At 33.7% G+C, this 19989-nt stretch overlaps 1 protein-coding gene across 7 annotated transcripts in view; it reads left to right on the top strand.

Moving 5' to 3' along the window:
• RABL6 (RAB, member RAS oncogene family like 6) overlaps positions 1 to 19989 on the top strand; it is an 80108-nt gene that overhangs the window by 21892 nt on the left and 38227 nt on the right. For all 7 annotated transcript variants that reach the window (XM_074289116.1, XM_074289119.1, XM_074289115.1 and 4 more), the window contains 3 exons: positions 4285 to 4337; positions 6412 to 6503; positions 16520 to 16660. In XM_074289116.1, coding sequence (XP_074145217.1) covers positions 4285 to 4337; positions 6412 to 6503; positions 16520 to 16660 — 286 coding nt within the window. The remainder of the gene's footprint in view (positions 1 to 4284; positions 4338 to 6411; positions 6504 to 16519; positions 16661 to 19989) is intronic.

The following is a 19989-nucleotide window of genomic DNA, read 5'->3' as shown; positions in this document are numbered from 1 at the left end:
GGCTCTTGTAAATCTGAAAGATCTGAGGAGTTGCAAAATATAATATATCTATTATCACCATTCTTTCTTTTAACTCTTAGGGTAAACATTCATAGAACAGTTTGAAAACCCTCTCAAACCTATACTTGTATTTTCACTATATTTTAAGATGTAATAATACACTTATAGTACCAGACATTGCCTTTAAGCATGTCCTAAAGAAATACATGGTTCTCTTTCATAAGTTATTATTGGCTAAGTAAGCATCAGTTAGTACTACTTGCCAACTTAGAGATGAGGTGCATAGCAAAGTCAATTTGACTCTTAGAAATCTAATTGGCACCTGAAACCTAAACATAAAAGGACTGAGGCAGCTCAGTGGCCCAGTGTTAGTTTCTCACAGAAATTAACTTTTTTTTTTTTTTTTTTTCTTTTTGGAAAAAGGGCAATATGGCTTAAATTGGCTTAAGACAAACAGGACTGAGAGGAAATGGAAAAACAAGTTAATATTTAATAATAGATGCATGTAAATGTGTATTAAGAAAACTTCTTACCTGATTATTTTTGCCCATTTGCTTATTAACCCTTAGAGGGAAGCATACTATTACCTGGTTTTTGTTCTCTTGTTCTTGATGTTTACTAGTAATGTCAAATCACAGAGCTCTAAGTTTCAAATATGCTTACTGGCTCTCCTTTTAGTGTTCTTTTAAAAATAACATCCTGTCAATATTGAATTTAAATTTTTTTTAGGTGGAAAGACAACCCTATATCCCTCTCAGGATCTGTCATCCTTACTTATGTTAAAAGTATAATTTGAACACCAGTGTACTGTTTTTAATTGGTGAAGCTTAGAATTGCTGGAGTGGAATTGAGGCACTTCAGTTAACAGTAATTCTAAACTCTTGTTAGGTTCACTTATTTAACCATTTTTTAATCACTTAATGAAGCTGATTTTTAAAATTAATATCAGAATGATAAGGAGATGTGATATTAAGTGAGCCATGAGGCAGCCCAATTTGAAACATTACGAGTTTGTAATAATCATTTGAGTATTTTGTAAAGGATAGATTATTTACTTTAAACAGCCAATTAAAACTGCCTAGCTTTCTCAGAAAACTGCTCCATAACCTTGCAGTGTTCCTTTGTTATAATATTGATTCTGGTAAAAGCAATTTTTCACTTTAGCTATATGGTTAACCAAGGTGCCAGGGCAGCTTGTCCCATTTCTGTCCTTTGCTTCTTCAAAGTCTGCTTTAAAAAAAACAAAGTGTTGTTTCTTCCATAAGAATGTAAACTACTGATTAGCAAGAGCTGTTTTTTACTTTGTAGATTTGCATTTCTAATACTTAGCACAATGCTTAGCACATAGTGCATAATAAATGCTTTTGCATTCATTCAGACAGACTTATATACAAAGAATATATTGTTGATACTAAAATGGCACTTCTGTGTATGTTTGAGGCTGATATCATTATCCTAAAGAGAAAAGAAATAAAAATCTAGAACCACTATCCCTTCACATCACAATAGCTTTTGCTAAGGAGAACTTGGTATTTTTTTCAAGTAAATTTGAATCTGAAATTTTTGTATCTTATTATAAGTCCTTTTTTTTTCCCCGTTAATATAAAGAACTATTATTAGTGAGAAAGCTTTCTCTACCATAGCTAAAGAGCAACTTTTCTACAGCATGTAATCTTGGATAGCTGTCTAAGGGTTTCCTGGGGCACAGAGAAATAGTGACTTATTTAGACTGTATGTTACTGCCTCCAAGGCCAGTCTTTAGGTTTTTTCTACTTAGTGCGTTTTTCCACAAGTCCTCTTAAACACATAAATTAATATATGGTATAATGGGAAAGCATGGTTGATTTTTTTTTTTCTTTTGTTCATTAAGAGAGATGATTGGTAGTCCAAAAATGAACATAAAATTGGAAGGGGTTTGGAAAATATCTTTAAAGAATTAAAGGAATTGTAATTGTTTTGCCTGTAAAAGAGGAAACAGCAAGGAAAAAAAAAAAAAAAAAAGATCTTCCCCCTCAAGGAAGTTAGATACTATTGAGGTACATGTACATGTCCATAAAAATTATATTCACGGTAATTCTATCTGGGAAACTTCGTGTGTGAGGTGATACTTAAGCTGAACTTTGAAAGAAACTAAGGATTCTAAGAGGTGAAGGTATGGAATAATCTGCTTCTAGCAAAATAGAGAGCATGTGCAGAGGCACAGAGATAAGAGATGGAGTGTTGTGGGTGACAGACAGCAGGAAGATCATTGAAGCAGAACCAAAGTACAAGTGAAAGAGAGTTATTTATAATACAGCATAAATCTGGAAGGATAGGCTGGAACCAAATAGTGAAGACTAAACAGTTTGTATTTGTATTTGATCCTAAAGTAAATAAAAGACAGTCAACAAGGCTTAAAAATTGATTGGATATGTAAGTTGAGTTGAAGAAAAGACTATATAACAGTTTTGAACCTGAGTGGCTGCTGGAAGGATTTTGCCCTTATCTGAAATTAGGAAATCCAGAAAAGGATTAGGTTTAAGAGGAAAGAATTATTGTAAAAATGATGAGTTTGAAATGTTTTTGGAACATCCAGTTAAAAATGATATGAAGGAATTGGAATTCAAGAGAGAGATCGGGAACAGTTAGGTGGCACAGTGGACAAAGCACCAGTCCTGGAGCCAGAAATATCTTGAGTTCAAATTTAGCCTTAGATACTTAGTAGCTGTGTGACCCTGGGCAAGTCACCAAACCCCAGCTGATGAAAAAGGATATATAAATCTAGGCATCACCTGCTCAGAGATGAGAATTAAATCTTTGAGAATTGAAAGAGACCACCGAGAGAGTATATTGAGAAAAATGCCAAACTGACCATTTTTCTATATAGAAAGGATTCTCAAAAGGAAGATGACTAATGAAGAGTAATTGAGAGATTATTTTAAAATTCCTTTCCTGTGAACCTTTATAAAAATGAAGTACATAGCCACCTGTTTTGGATGGCTTGAAGTTCTACTTAGAGGTACTTTATCCCTTAGTGTCTTTTCTATCTCTATATTCCATGTATCAGAAAGTATTGACATTCTCATAGCAATAATGTGATACTTTCAGATTTAAAGGTAAGCAGTTTTATTTTCACTGAAACATTTTTTTCCTTTGGTAGTGGAAAAACCACTTACTTGATTCCAATGAATAAAAGCCTTTGAGCTAGTTCCCCTGTTTTTAATCATGATTGTTTCATCTTTACCCAAAATGATGTGATAAAACCCCAGTATTGGCTTTTAAGGAACTATTAGGTAATCTGTATTTTTTATCTGGTGAAATATTTTCCCCTCTGATTTTCTCAGGGAAGGAGGAGATGGTGCAGAACATAGAAAGAAGGATTTAAAAGGTTAAAAATGTTTCAGAAATTCTTTCTGATCTCTTCCTCTGGTTTAACAATTATAATGCAGATCCATATCCCTGTGCCATCACTGGTATACAATAGTAATTAAGTCAGTGACAAAAAGGAGAAGGAAGTCAGAGTTAACTTGTTAACTTTTTCATGTTTCTATAGATGCCCATCATAAAAAGGTTCCTTGGCTTTCTCTTAAATTTTTTCTTAAAACAGGTCTAGGAACTAATTTTAAAATATTGAGACCTTACCTTTCCTCCTAGGCCAGTCCTTGCAGACTTATGATCATTTTTGCTGCTGAATTCACTAGAAGCAGTTCATATGAAGGTGCTTAACACAGTTTTTCCAACACCTTATTGAAACCCTGCTTTGTCATGCACTAGGGCTTCAGGTCAGTGCAACCTGGTTTTTCTGTCTTTTGTTTTAAAGTAGTTTGCACATTTACATTGAACCTCTTTGCATCTTAATTTATGCTGCATTTCAGTTTTGAAATAATTGTGCCTTTTACTTTCAGCTGAAACCGAGTAAAGAGCAATTATAATAGATATAGTTTGTTTTTAGGCAGCTGCCTCATGCTAGTCCCTTAATCAGAGTTAGATTGCTGTTAGATTGCCTAGGGCAAGGTTTTGGTTTTCACCTTACCTTTCATTTTGTTGACATTCATGTGAAACCGTTTAGAGAGAATCCATCCAGTAAAATGTTTCAAGTTCTTAAGACTAGAAATGTAATGAGAGAGTTGCCTCATTAGCTGATGAGTTCTCTTTGGATTCTATAATTACACAACAGAAACAGCTTGTTTCATATGGATATGAGAGAGAAAGGAGGTAGGGAGGACACTCCATCCCATTAGGCACTTCTGCATTTTTATATATTTGGCACTTCAAGTCCATAATTTATTTCTGTCTTTTAATAAGGAAAGTGCAAAAAACGAGGAGATGGTTTGAAACTGGAAAATGATCCCCAGGAGGTAAGCCATTTGAGATACCAGTTCTTTATCTTCCCTGAGCTCTCTATTTTCTTAATGTTACATGTTTTAATGCACATGATGTAGTTCCAAATTAGTTTATTTGATAATCCTATAAAAACTGATATATTTTCAACTTTCTAATGATGCCCCTTTATTATTATGGACCTCCTCCCACATTTCCCTCATCTTTACTTTTCTCATAAGTGTCCAGATCAGATATTCCTACTTCAGGAAATGACTATTGTTGAATCTCCTCAGAGCCCGTATATGGTAAGAACAGATGCAGATGGTGCTAGTTGTCCATTTGTGTGTCTTGTCCATTTTGTTAGAGACTACTTGTATCTATTACTCAGTTATGTCAAATGCCATCTGAACTAACAAGTGTTAGTGAAGTATATATTACTTTTTCTTTATACCCAGGAATGACTACCAATAATGGAGTTTTCCTGAGTTGTATTTTAAGTTACTTGATAACCCTTGAATTGCCTTCACAAAAATCTTAGCTTGTAAGCATATTTGAAAGTGAAAAAATTGACTTCAAGATATATCCATCTTTTAGACTCTTGAGACAATTTCAGCAGCATCAACTCTCTGAAAATGAGTTGAAGTAATCAAAAGATATCCTTAGTTCACAGTGAACATGGACCCTTCTTTCTATCAGAGATGTACTAGTACTTTACAGCTGCTAGATACTTCTCATTTACATGGCAACATGTTGGGCTATGGTATGGCCTGTGGGTTGCTAGAATTCAGAAACTGAATTTAGAAAGTATAGACTTTGTTTCAGATGCTTACCAGCAAGACATCTGTAATGGTGTTTCTCTATTGCCACCTTAAAAACCAGTTGTAAAATCTTATGTAAGGCCCAATTTCCAGTCACTAAAATAATTTTTGTGTAATGGAGGTAAATTTATGTTCTTGAGGGACTATGGTCCTACCCACCAAGCTGGAAAACTTTGAAGATAATATTGAGATAAAATTGTCTATCTATCTTTTAAGGATCATTCTAACCAGGGTTCTGGGAGATTATTACTAGAAGTTTGGCCATAAAGTGTTTTTTTTTTTTTTGTTTTTTGTTTTTTTTTGTCAAAGCAGTTGTGAAAACTTAGATAAGGTTGTTTGGAGGGAGTCGGATTTCAGTCTTCATTAATAAAATAATAACCATACTACTTGAAATGATAAAAGTTTTGAGGTATTGAATATAATAATTTGAAGTTTTTAACTTTTTAAGTGTTTCATTGTGCTTTCACTTATTTTTGTCATTTTTGCTCCCATAATATTCTTGTAAGATAAAGCAGGCATTGTCATATAATACGATATTTAAATGCCACATAGGCATGTTATAGGCAGAGAACAGAGACTCTTAACAAAGAAATTAAGTATCTTGTCCAGATCATAGATTGAGATAGTGACAAAGCCACTGTTAAAGAGCACATATATTTTATGAACCCCAGTCCAGTGCTGTACCACAGAAATTTCAGGTACTTTGTAAATAGGTACTATTTAATACAGAGTTCTGCACCCTAGCTATGACATGCAATGTTACTGGATATCACCATCTAGCTGTGGTGTCTGAAGATAATTTTAGAATAAAATTCTGTCTTGATTGAATAGAAAGGTTGGATTGAAATCCTTTAGGAATACATAAGACTTTTGTCAGAAGACTGAAGTTATTAATTTATTCTTTCCTAGGGGCACATGGCCAATACAATAGATAGGGAATAAGACACTAGGAAGAGTTTTTGCTAATTATACCCTGTAAAAGTTCTCTGGAAACATGTTATGAGCCATACTGGAAGAAATATCCTGTTCCAGAAGAACTGCCCACTCAAGTATTTTTTTTTCCTTGCTTCTGAATAATAATTTGTTGATATAACAACAACATGTAACCTTCTGAATCTTGCTGGCTGAATATTGTTGATAATTAGTGTAAATGACAGAATATTTTTATTTTTTTAATCAAAGACACCTACCCTACTTAGCCTTTAAAAAATTTTTTGAGTTTCAGAAAAAGTCTATAAATGCCTTTGGGAGAATGGAATCATTTGTGACCTTTGTTCCTTGCTCTTCCTAGGCAGAATCAGAGATGGCTCTGGATGCTGAGTTCCTGGATGTATATAAGAACTGTAATGGTGTAGTCATGATGTTCGATATTACAAAGCAATGGTAAGGAAGATCTAAAGTGGTTCTCTTAATAACTTCTTAAAAGTCAATGTAGCTACATGTTCAATGTTTATCATGTAACTTAATGTGGCACCCTCCTTATTCATCTGATAAATTAGACAAAACAAGATCCCTTTTGTCTCAACTTTGGGCTCTGCATGTTTTGAGATGTTATTACTAATATATATATTTCCTAGCTGAGAACCAATGCCTAGATAATACTTGAAATTAAAGTGAAATTTCATGTCTTTTATGTGAAGGTTGATATCAGTGTCTAAAAAAGAGCATAGAAGGCTGATAATCAGATTAACTGGGTAAAGAGTAAACAAGACCTGAATCACATTTAAACATCTTAATATGTATGTTGGGAAATATCAGTTTTTAATATTCACCTGCTTAAATGACAATACCTTTATCATCTATAGTACTTCTTCATTACTGTGAAAGTTTAATGTGATTCTTTTCTACCAGCTTTTTTGTAACATTTTGAGTATGACTTCTAGTAATTGATAAACATCAGAAATAAGCTTTTACATGCATAAGTAATATAGACCCAGATATTACAGTACTTTATACAAACATCCATATGGACAATAAAAACCATAGGCTAGTAGATAGGAGTAGACAGGTTAATAGAATATTTACTTAGAAACAGAGTACACATTGCTATGGGGAATTTAATAAAGAATCCCTCTTCCCCTTTATAGGCTTTTATATTATGACAATTTGCAGGAGTCTTACAAGGGAACTTGTCTGCATTTTGGCTTTGATGAATAGCTTTGTCATTGTCTGGCCTACAGATGCTATCAGTCTTTTAGCCTAATAGAAAGGACATGGATGAGAAGGGCTTAAAAATTTAAAAAACAAAAACAAACAAACAAAAACAAGATAGTGCATGATTTTTTTTCCCTTGGAATGGAATGAAGGTCAGTTTTTAAAATACATGTACTTGTGTCAAGAGGTACCATGTAGTACATCTCTGTTTTTTTTCTCCATGCCTGTATCCCATTAGGACTGGTCACCTTAAATTAAAATAATAATAATGCTTATTGTGGTATGGAGATGTTCTACGATTCTTAAAGGCTATGCCACTATAGCCCACTGCTTGGAAGATTCTACTGTGCTAGAAGGGCAGTTACTGTGTTGAAGACAGACTGTTTTGTGAGGACTACCCTTCTCAAATATGGAAAAGTGTATTATTAGAGATTGACCACTATGTGATAGATTCTTTGGCCAAAGAAGTTCAGCAAAGAAAATTTCAAAATGGTCCTTAGTCCTGTGTGACTGTCACCCTTCTGTTTCTGCAGTTACTGGTGGAAAAGGAAACAGAAGATGCTAAGATTCATAGGGTTTTTAACTTGATATAAATACCTATTTCAACTTGCTACTAAAAGAATTATAGAAATTTAGCAATAATGCTCTGAATGAAATTAGAAGGCACTCACTGTCCAAAGATAACAAGAAATATCATTTCTTGAGATGCTTGATAATCTTGCATTGCATTTCTCATGATGAACTTTTTTTTTTTTTTTTTAAGATCACTGCCAAGATAATTATGTCTTAACTTGCCTATGTCTGTTGCAGAGGGTGAGGAAATAAAGAAATTATATGAAAAACTTGATAAAAATTTCTCTATTAAGTCAGCATATATTTTAATACTTAGTAATTTAAATGTGAAAGTGGATACAGGGAAGGGTGGAAAAAATCAATTAAAAATTGTTTATGAAAGAAATAAAGAATGCAAAGGTTTACACACACACACACACACACACACACACACACACACACACACACACACACACATTCCTGTATATTATAAATATTTTCATGAAAAAATTGAAGGTAGTAGACAAAGCAAAATACCAAATAACATTACAAAAAAGCCCCAAATTGGTAAGTCCTTAACAGTTAAGTCTCATGTTTGTATAACAAGTCAACTTCTAATTGCACATATTTAACATATTGGATTACTTGTTGTCTAGGGGAGGGGGTAAGAAGAAGGGAAGGAAAAAATTTTTTTTTCCAATACAAGGTTTTTTGCAAAGGTGAATGTTGAAAATTATCTATGCATATGTTTCAAAAATAAATCAAAAAATCAATCCAAAATTAAAAAAAAAAATCAAACAAACCCAAGTCAACTTCTTAGAGCAAATACCAAAAAAATAAAAAAAAGAATAAAAATTAAAAAAGGAATTTAATTAAAACAACTTTAGACTGATATAGTTAAACCGATGTGGAAAAAATAAGAAACAGGTACAAGAACATACATAGACAGTCTGTCACTATTTCCTGTGGAAGTTTAATATAAATTATTTGCCACAGTGATGGGTCCAAAAAAGCCTAAAAATTGCCTAAGTTAGCAAACATTTGATCTCCTTGTAAAACAGAAAGATAACTAAGGATAATACCAACTTAGATTTTGAACTCATTTGTGAAATTCTACAGAGGATGATGGTTTAAAAAATATATATATATATATAAAATAGTGTTGCGATGATGGTTTAAAAAAAATATATATATATATATATAAAATAGTGTTGCTGAAGGAAATAAATCAGCTGCCTCATAACCAATAAAGATCCAAACACTAGGCTTCCTATCTATCCAGAATGGCCCAGGTCCATCACCTGGTGTGGGTCTGAGAAAAACAGTTTCCCTTACTACTTTAATGGATGTAACAATCTACTGCCATGTAGCTAGCAGACACTTTTCTTCCCTTCTCTGTATCTATGTAATTCAAAATTCAAAGTTGTTTATGTGAAAACTTCTTTCCCCAACTACCACTCAACCAAAACAGTTCTCTCCAAAGTTACCAGGGGTCCCTCTAATTGTTAAATCCAGTGGACTTATATCTTTCCTTGTTATTATTATTATTATTTTTTAATTTTTTAAGCCTCTGCAGCCTTTGGCACTATCAGTCACCCTCTTATTACTTTTTTTTCCCCTATGTTTTGGGGACATTACTCTCCTATTTCTCTAATCTTTCTAACCATTTTCAGATTCCTTTGCTAGATCTTTATATGAATTGTACCTGCTCACCATAAGTGTCCCTTGGTGCTCTTTGTTTTTAGATCTCTTCTCTTCTCCCTCCTATTTCCCTCCCTTCCTATTTCACTTGGTGATCTCATCAGCTCTCAAAGATATTATTGTGAGCTCCTCAAGGGCAGGGACTGTTTTTTACCTTTCTTTTTATCTCCAGAGCTTATATAGTACTTGACACATAGTATGTTATTAATAAAAGGTTATTGACTAATTTTTGCTCTAGAGTTGACTGTTTCTGTCAAGACCAATACTCCAAATTTTACCTTTGATCATATCTCTTCTAGAAGGATAATCCCTTTCTTCACTTATTTCCTCTCTAATCTTTATTCTGTATCTACTGTTCTTTCCCCAGTGCCTAGAAATATGCTCTGTTTTCTCTATCATTAAAAAAACCTTCACTTAACTCTGCCCTCTCCTCAAAGTAATGTTCCTGTATTTCTCTTTTCAAAAAAGCTTTTGTTCTGAATTTAATTCCATATACAAAATAAAAGATTAAATGTGAAATGATTTATCTTGATTTCATATAGCTCATTTTATATATGTGTGTGTGTGTGTGTGCATATATAAAAAATTTTCACACACATTCCTCATTTGTTTTTAACAATTTTTTATATTATGGTTTTCTCCAGTATCTCTTCTTTACCTGCCTGTTCCTCTTCCCAGAGAGGTTACTCCATATAAATAAATTCCATATAAATTTTTAAAGCCCATCCTCCATCTCTAAAAAAAGGACAAAAGAAGAGGGAAAATCAGCATATCCAAACAGCACTGGAAAAAAGTGTAAAAATGCATATAAAATACAAGACCTATGAATCTTCTACCTTTGTGAAGGGGTGATTTCAGTATTACCCATTTCTTTTCTTTTGAGCCATGCTTATTCATTATAATTATGTAACACTCAACTTTTGAGATATATGTATGTGTGTGTGTGTGTATATTTTTTAAGTGATTCTTTCCATTTACATCATTGTTTTAGTTCTTTTCTTGGCCCAGATTACTTTACTCTGTATCAGTTCATGTAGATCTTTTCCATGCTTCTCCATATTCATCAGATTCATGCTTTCTTATAGCACAGTAATATTCTGTTACATTCATGTACAATTTATTTAGGCATTTCCTAATTGATGGGTACCTACTTTGTTTCCACTTTTTTGCTATCACAAAAGATGGTGCTATAAATATTTTGTATAGAGACTTTGTTCTTATCAGTGGGTTTTTTTTTAATTTTATGATCAAACATTTTATTTTCTTTGTAGAATTCCAAATTGTTTTCCAAAATGTTTGTATCACTGCTCAGCTATATCAGATATGTATGAGTGTGCCTATCTTCCCACAATTCCTCCGAAACTTGACTGTTGCCTTTTTTAAAATTTATTTATCAGTTTACAAAGTATGAAGTGAACACTTAATGATTGTTTTGATATTAATTCTCTTCTTATTAGTGATTTGGAGCATTTCATACTGTGTTTCATAGTTTGCAATTCTTTTTTTGAGATAAATGTGATATAAAAATTTCCCCCCCTTTGACTGTTTTTCTTATCCTAAATGTACTGATTTTATCTGCAAAAAACTTTTCAATTTCATGAAATCAAAATTATCTACTTTATCTTTGAGAATCATTTCTATCCTTTATTTGGTTTAAAATTCATCTCATAGATGTGAGTTATATGTAATCTGCTTCTCATAATTTTTTTATAATCTGATATTTAATATCAAGGTCACATTAATTTAGAATGTGTTGTTATTGAAATATGATATGGCCAATGTTACTTTATGAAGTATCTTGATAGTGTTTGCATCTGAATTTTTTTCTTTTTAGTACATTTATTAAATGCTTCAGTTGACCCTCTTATTTTTTGGCAATATGTTCACTAGCTCTTCTCTTTTTCCCCCAAATCCCTCCCTCCAATAAAAAGGGGGGGGGAATCTTAATAACAAATAAGTATGATAAAGTAAAACAAATACATACACATTTGCCATGTCAAAAATATCACATCCCTCTGGAAGGAGGGTATCTCCTTTGTCTCTAGCTCTTTGCTACAACAAAAAGAATAGGTGTTAATATTTTTGCTTGGGTGGCTGTTTTTCTTTTTTTCTTTGATCTCTTTGGAATATAAAACTAGTAGTAATTTTGATGACTTAAAGGATATAAACTAAATTCTTTGAGTATAGTTCTAAATTTCTTTCCAGTGTTATTGAACTAGTTCCCCTCAATCTCTTCTCCTTTTAATATCTACATTTGTGCTTTCCACTTACCCTTTACCTCTTATTCTTTTGAAGTCTGATTTTGACTCCACAACTTGACTGAAATTTCTTGCCAAAGCTTATCTATCTCTTAACTGCCAGAACTAATGGCCTTTTCTCAGATGTCATCATTCTTAGCCTTTATATCATGTTTACCCCTGGAGATACTCTCTCCCTTGACTTGCATGACTGTTGTTTCTTTGTACCTTTCTACCAGTCTGATAATTTCTTCTGTCTTCTTGGCTTTATTAACATGTGTCCCCTTTTCATTGATGTTTACACGAGTACTCCCCTAGCTCAGTTTCCTGAGCCCTCCTGTTTTTGTTCTGAATACCCTCTCTTGATAATCACATTAGCTCCCCATTAGTTCAGTTATTTCTGCCTTTGTTTCCAGCCTTCACATAGATTTTATTTCCTCTCTCCTAAACCCACCCCTCTTTCTAAATTAACTGTTGCTATAAAGCAAACCTTTCCAATGACCAAGCTCCCAATCTTGGCATTATCTTCCATTCTTAGTTCTTCGTCATCTTCCCCTTATATTTAATCAGCTGCCAAGTTCTTTTGATTCTACATCCACACACTCCCCTCTGTCCTCTTCTCTTTTATCTCTTTAATCAGCCATTTCCCCTAATTCAGGTTCTTATACCTTGAAAACATAGACTGATGCAATCATTTCCTGATTATTCCCTGTTTTCAGTCTCTCCTGTCCAGTCCTTTCTGCAAATAGATATTACTAAAACTCCAGTCTGACATTATTCCCCTAATTAAGAAGTTTCAGTAATTGTCTTTTTCTGCTAGTAAATAGTGCAGGTTCCTCTATTTGGCATTGAAAGTCCCTTACTGTCTGCCTCTAATCTCTTTTTAGACTTATTTTACATTACTTCACTATCATACTTTATAGACCAGGCTGCGATTTCTTGTACACAACATTCCATCTTCTGCCTTTCCCTTTTCTCAGATTGCCCCTTACGCTGGAAATGCTGCCCCAGCTCCCTTTAAGACTAATCTCAAGTGCCTCTTCCCACATATAATGTTTCTCTCTTACTCTCTTGATGACTTTGTATTTATTTTTAAATATTTTTATTAACTCAATTTTGTACTTTTCTCACCAGTAGAAGTAAAACTCCTTGAGTAAAGGGTCTGTTTCTTTCAAGGTGACTGGCATATAATAGACATTTAATAAGAGCTTGTTTAACTTACATAAACTAGCAGGAAGAAATAGAAAGTATGATGGCAGAAAACTTGACATAATGAGACCTAATTAAACCTGATCATCACAAGAGTGGTTAAAAATTAAACAAGAAGGAAGATGACAAACCAAAACATTGGAAATGTTTGTCAGCATTTCTGTAAGCAAATTATTCTTCATCTCTGCTAGTGCATCTCCTATATTTGGATTTTAGCATCTTAGTCCTCACTTTGCAGCCTAAAGAAGTTGGAATGTCTAAGAAAACAAAAGTTTAAAAGAACATGACAGCACAAAATATAGCAAGAAGAGATTTGTGTTGAAGACACCACAATTTGAATGCTTTAAGACATAAATTTTAAATATCTTTCAAGATATTTGGAGAGAGAGAATTACCACCTCAAAAAGGTGAAAAAGTTCAGAAGTGAACAGTTACCCAGTGAAAGGCTACTGAACCACCTACCTACTTTCTGAGAATGATATACACAGATCCTCAATACTGAGGATTTCGTTGCTTTAATAAAAAATGTGAGAAGAGAACTAGCAGGCTTTTTCAAACAGACCAGACAGTTATAGATTATATAATTGACTAAAATGTAAATAATGTCCAATTTTTTTATTCTTTAAAAAAAAATTTCAGTTCATAGAGCAAAATGTAGCCTTGAAATACCAACTTCCAGTAGGCTTGTGTTGCTTATGTCAAAATCACATATAATCACTTCCACAAAAGATGAAACAAAGGGAGACAGGGGAAGGAATCAGTATTTAAGTCCAATTATGTCTTGGCACTTTCCAAATTTTAATCTCAATCTTATGAAGTAAGTCCTGTTATTATCCTCATTTTATAATTGAGGAAACTTTGTTCAGCCCTTTGATTATTAATGTAAAAATGGGCAAAAAATATGGAGATACGGTGCTCACCAAAGGTATTTGCCATTATCTTGAAAGATGTCCAACACAAGAGTTTAGATGGAAGAGGAGTTCCCTCTAAATGATGAGGTCTTTCACATGCTTCTGTTTTCAGATGATCATGCTGATTGTATCAAGCCCCAGAATATAACAGACTGTTAAATGAGATTCGTAATCATTCAAAGAAGTTTGGCTTGTTCACACAGGAAGAAAGTAATGTAAAAAGAATGCCTTTTGTCCAGATTGTGACATTACAGTTGGATGAGCAACTGTAGAGCTGGTCCATTTGTACATATAGCTTGGACACATGCTGTAGATGATAGTAACATGGACAGGAAGAAGAGAAGAAACTGGATTTCATTCAGTTAATTATGCAGTTTTTTAAAATGATTCCAAATTCCTTAAAACAAAAACTCATACTTTTAATACTAAAAGTCTTTTGATGAGAGAACTGACCTCAAAACCAGAAAAATCTAAGTTCAAGTTCTGTCTCAGACACAGATTCTGTGACTCTAGATAAATCACTTCATCTGTTATTGCTCCCAGACAATTCTTTTAAGACTGTGATTTACAGAGAACATGCTGACCTGCGTTGGTAGAAATAATTTCTGAATTCCCCTTACGGAGGAAATTAAAAAATAAAGACCCCATTCCTGTCCCTGTTCCTTTGATAGTTACATGGCTTTAAGTCATGAAATGCCAGTCTCCAAAAAATTAAAAGTTAAAGTTCACCCAAAGGTTAAAAAAAGATGAATGATAGTAGTAGGTAGATTGTTCTCTATCCCCAAATATGTAGGAGAAACAGCATAAAAAATTATCAGAGAAACGTTTAACAGTAAAGGGAAATGAACTGGTCATGTAGAAATGGCCCACGTATTTCATTGATTCCAATACAATTCCATCATATTAAGCAGATATCTTGTGAATGTTTTATGAAAGGATATGGAAAACCATTATACTGGATGAGTTGAACATGTGTTGTCATCTAAACGTCTAGAGGGATCACAACTATGATCTAAATCAATAAGATCACAGTTCCATCAAATAATAAGTTAATTGTATAGCAAGAAAGAACAAGAAATCACAGAATTCTTGAAATGTAATTCATTTTAAATGGATTAAAGGGAAACATTTTTATTCAGTTGGTAATTAACATATGCAACTATGAAAGGGGCATCCCTTGTGGAAAAACAGCCAATAGCTGCTGTTTATACAAAGAGCTCCCAAACTCAATGTGTCAACATATAAGATAGTGAAGTTTTTCCATTTATGAAATAAGGCTAGCCATTTGGTATATTTCCATTTGGCTTAGGACACCTTTGGATTTTATGGTTTGTGATAGGCTGTTCGCTTCAGCTGTGTACTCCAATAACTCTTGCCTGTTGTTTAGTAGTATTCTGTGGGCATTAGTTTGTTAGAAATAGTCCATTGGGTCTTCTTTCTGTTAGATAACAGTAGAAGGTCACTGATTTACCACTGACATTTCTTTCAAACTAAGTTGAACATAGGAGGTAAGCATATATGAGAGACTCCTTTGGCTTTAGGATAGATTAATATTCTCCAATATCTGGTTATTTCGTTGGAGTAAATTGGTGTTGCTGACTTTTTAAATTGTTAGCAGGCTTTCAAATTGTTTTCTAATATACTATTATTTATCTTACTAATTTTAATGAGTAGTTCTATGACTTAATACTCAGATTCTTGATAGTAAAGTCATACATAACCCAAATCGATTATCCTCTATTAGTTACAAAGAGCCTAAAGGTTAAGCAGAAGATGTTTTGAATAATAGTTATTGCAGTGTTTCCTTTGAATTATATTCAAAATTTGATTATTTGATCAACAGGCTGAAATTTACTTTAAATTATATGTGAAGGGAAATCTTACAAAAATTTATATTAACAAGACCAAGCAACACTGGAGAACAAACTTTTTAAAAGATATTAACATAATCTTTTGTATGATAGAACAGATGTATTTCATTATCTTGTATCCTTAGCAAAATAATATATAGTAATGATTTAATGTTTTAATGAATAAATACTTGGACATTTGTCGGCAACTAATTTAATTGTACAGTATGTACTTTAAAAACAGCAAAACTTGGTTTGTTTGTTTTTTTTAAGTGTAATTAAGATTTTGTGCTAACATTTTTATATATGTATATAGACCACCCCACCCCCAGTCAATTCAAAATATTGAAGTTCTTGGTGCATTTTTTAAAAGTAGCTTATGTGCTTAAATTTCTGAAATTAGTATTACCCAGATTAAAGTAATAAGCTAGGTGATATAGGGTGGTAGACCTGAAGTCAGGAAGGCCTGAACAAGTCACTTAACCTCTGTTTGCCTCATTTTCTTTCTTTGTAAAATGGATAACAAGTAGCACCTGCCCCACCTCTTAAGGTTATTAAGAAGAGAAATTTGTAAAGCACTTCACAAATCTTATTTTAAAGTGCTACATAAATGCCAGCTAGCCATTAATTAGAATGCAAGAAGAGTAAGAATTTGGACTTCATAGTTTAATCAGGAAAATCTCTACTTGGCTTTTGGGGCAAAGCATTTTTAGAATGGTCTAAAGAAATTAATCTACTGCAATGTGCTAAAACTGGAATAACTTTACCTGTCCTGTATGATCAAGGACCTTCAACTACATACTTCGGGAACTTCCCAAAGTGCCGACCCATGTCCCCGTGTGTGTGCTGGGGAACTACAGAGACATGGGGGAACACCGAGTCATCCTGCCAGATGATGTGCGGGAGTTTATTGATAACCTCAACAGGTAGGTGGTGCCAGGCAGTGCTTGCTTTCTATAATCACTTTCGTCTTTGCTTCACCTGGGCGATCAGTTTACTGCCCCAGTTCTCATCTCTGTGACCCCAGAATTAGTACTATGCCCTGCACATAGGAAGCATGTAACAAATTTTTTTTGTTTTTTTGTTTTTTTTTAACAAGATAATTCTGTGTTCCAGAGTACACATTAGTATCGTATGAAAACGACTTCATCCAAATAAATAGTAACAATCTCTTCAAATAAACATTTGTTGAGCACCTCCTATGTGCAAATTGCCAGGGATACAGAGACAAAGACAAAAGTGTCCCTATGATCAAGATGCCTACAAAATCACTTAATGCCCTGTTCTTTTCAAGGCATTGTGCTATATTAGGAGTGGGGGAAGGAAAGGACAGATGAACATTCGTGTAGGACATAGTCCCTGCCCTCTGAGAGCTCCTATTTTCGTCTTTTTATCCCCAACTAATAAATGTAGCCAGAATGTACATGTAGAATTTTCATCTTATAAATGGAAAAGTCCTATGATTTCAGCAGTGGGCCCTCTTTAACATCCATGTCACAACTCTTCTCACACACTAAGACCATATCCATTATTAGATTAAGGGATAATAGAAAGCCATCATGATTTCATGAAGAATAATCATAGTAGTTTAATCTTATTCCTTTCTCCGCCCCCAGATTTACTAGACTGGTAGATAAGAAAATTACTTTATAATTAATTTAGATTTTAGTGAAATATTTAGTGATACCTCTAATGCTGTTTTTGTGGAAAGAGATGTAACAATAATAATAAAATAGGTGTCTTCAGAGTTTGTTGAATGGCAGTATTTAAAAACTAGTCCCTAATGAAGAGTTGTGTCATTTTGGAATGAAATCTCAGATTAAGTGCCTCTGGTATGATTATCAATTTTCAGGTGACACAAAACTAGGAGGGATAGCTAATGTATTGGGTGATATGTGGGTTCAAAAAGTTTAATAGGAACAAATGTAAAATTTTATACTTGGCTTCAAAAATTCAACCTTAGAAATAATAAGATTGATGTATGGTTATGTAGCAATTTTGCAGAGAAAGATCTCTAGGTTTTTTAGCAAAAAGCAAACTCAATATAATATTAACAGTGTGATACAGCAGTTAGTCAGCAAGCATTTATTAAGCTCTTATATGTACCAAGCACTGTGCTAAGCACTGGAAGTACAAAGGCAGAAACAATCCTTGATTTCAAGGAGTGTAACATTTTAATGAGACAGACAACTATATAAACCTTAGAGGGGAAAGAGTCTATTATTATTTGAAAATGCTAGAAAAAGTGTTCTATAGAAGATTGAATGTGACCTGAATCTTAAAGGAAACCTGGATTTCTAAGAGATTTGAAGTGAGGAAGGGCATTCCATGCATAGGAGACTTAAATGCAAAGGCAATAGTGACAGGAGATGTGGGGTGTCAAGTGAAAGAAATCGCTAGTAAGTCAGTGTAACTTCATTTTAGAAGTATGCCAAGAGAGGAAAATAGAAGAAAACTGAAGTATAGGAAAGAGTCAGGTGGTGAAAAACTTTAAATGACTTAAGAACTTTGTATGTGATTCTAGAGTAACAGAGTGATATGATCGAACCTGCACTTTGATCATTTTAGCAGTCAAGTGTAGGATGGATTGGAATGTGTAGGGAGACAAATGAAAATATTACAGTAGCCTAAGAAAGAGCTGATGAGGGCCTGAACTGATAGTTTTGTGAAAGAAGGGGTTATGCATAACAAGAAATGTGAAGGTAGAAATGACAGAGATAAAAAGTCAAAAATTTGGCAACAGTTTGGATATGTGAGGTAAAAGTGAGCCATTAGAGAAGACACCAAAATTGCCAGCCTCTTTGACTAGGTTAGACGCTAATAAGCTGGGAAGATGGAAGGATTTGGAGGAAAAAAATTATGTGTTCTTTAGAATTGTTGAGTTCAAGGTATCCAAAAGGTAGTTTCTGATTCCAAACTAAAGCTCAGGAAAAAGACCAAGGTTTGATGTGTAGATTAGAGAATCATTTGCAAAGATTTGATCATTCAAGTCATGGGAGCTGATGAGATCACCAAGAGAGAAAAAAGAGGTGAAGACCCATGACAGAGCCTGTTAGTGAGCATAACATGGATATCCAGCAAAGAAAATTGAAAAGGAACAGTCAGGTAGTGGAGTACCAGGAAAAGGTAGTGTAATGATAATTTCTGGGAGGAAAAAGGTGATCAGCCAAAAGAACTTAACGCAGTATTTAAGATCCATTAAGGGCATAGAGTTCAAGACCAAAGATGTTATGCACTGTTCTTTACACTACGTTAGGAGGAGTATCAAGTTCAGTTTTGAGCACTACATTTTAGGAAAGACATTATTTGATAAGTTGGAGAGTATCCAGAGAAAGGTGCATAAGATGAGGAAAGGCTTCATTCATGACATCTGAGAATCTGTGAACAAGATAATTTTTTAGGGACATGATACCTCTTTAGGATTGTCTTGTGGAAGAGCAATTAGATTTGTTCAGTTTGACTCCTTGGGGCAGAACTAGGAGTAGTAGACAGAAATTGCATAAGACCAAATTGAGGCTTGATTGTAAGGGAAAACTTCCTAACAGATCCATCTATAATCGGAATGGATTGCCCCTCTGGAGGTCTTCAAGAAAAAGAGATAACTAATGATTAGGTATATCTGATTCTTGTGATTCTTGTTCAGGTGTTGGTTGTGTTGATGGCCTCTGACATTTCTTTTGCTTCTAAGATCCTGTGGATCAAAATCCACAGATCGATCAGATCTGTCTGGCTAGGATATAAACATCAATATAAAATGTTACTCTTTGCATATTTTTCCTTATTTGTGTTCTCAAATTCCATGCCCCCATGTGTAGATGTGATTTCATTTGCCTCATATGTTTGTCTCCATTGAAATAATTCTAGCACAGCATACTACTATTCTACCAGCTTATTATAAATATGACCTTAAATTCTTGAATGCTATGCCAACATTGTACACATGCTGGCAGGTCTTTCCAAGATAGAAAGACTTTAACCATGGGTCCAGCAGTGGATTATTTAAACCTTTTGTCTAGGATTAACCCAACCAACTTAATAGAGGTACACCATAGACTTGGCACTGGAAGACGAAATTTTTTGACTAGAATAACTAAGGAAGACCCATATATTAAGTTGTAGATTGATTTCTATTGGCATTAATAATGGAATACCTATTCTGATGAAATTAAATTGTCTTGAAAATTTGTCACATGAAATTAAAAGTCATGCAGTATTGTCATATATAGTCTGCAAGTTACTTTTTTTTCTTTTTTGG

Source organism: Sminthopsis crassicaudata, chromosome 2, assembly GCF_048593235.1.
Source record: "Sminthopsis crassicaudata isolate SCR6 chromosome 2, ASM4859323v1, whole genome shotgun sequence".
NCBI classification, from domain to species: Eukaryota; Metazoa; Chordata; class Mammalia; order Dasyuromorphia; family Dasyuridae; genus Sminthopsis; species Sminthopsis crassicaudata.
The sequence above is the reverse complement of the archived record's forward strand: the minus strand, read 5'-3'. Positions and strand labels throughout refer to the sequence as shown.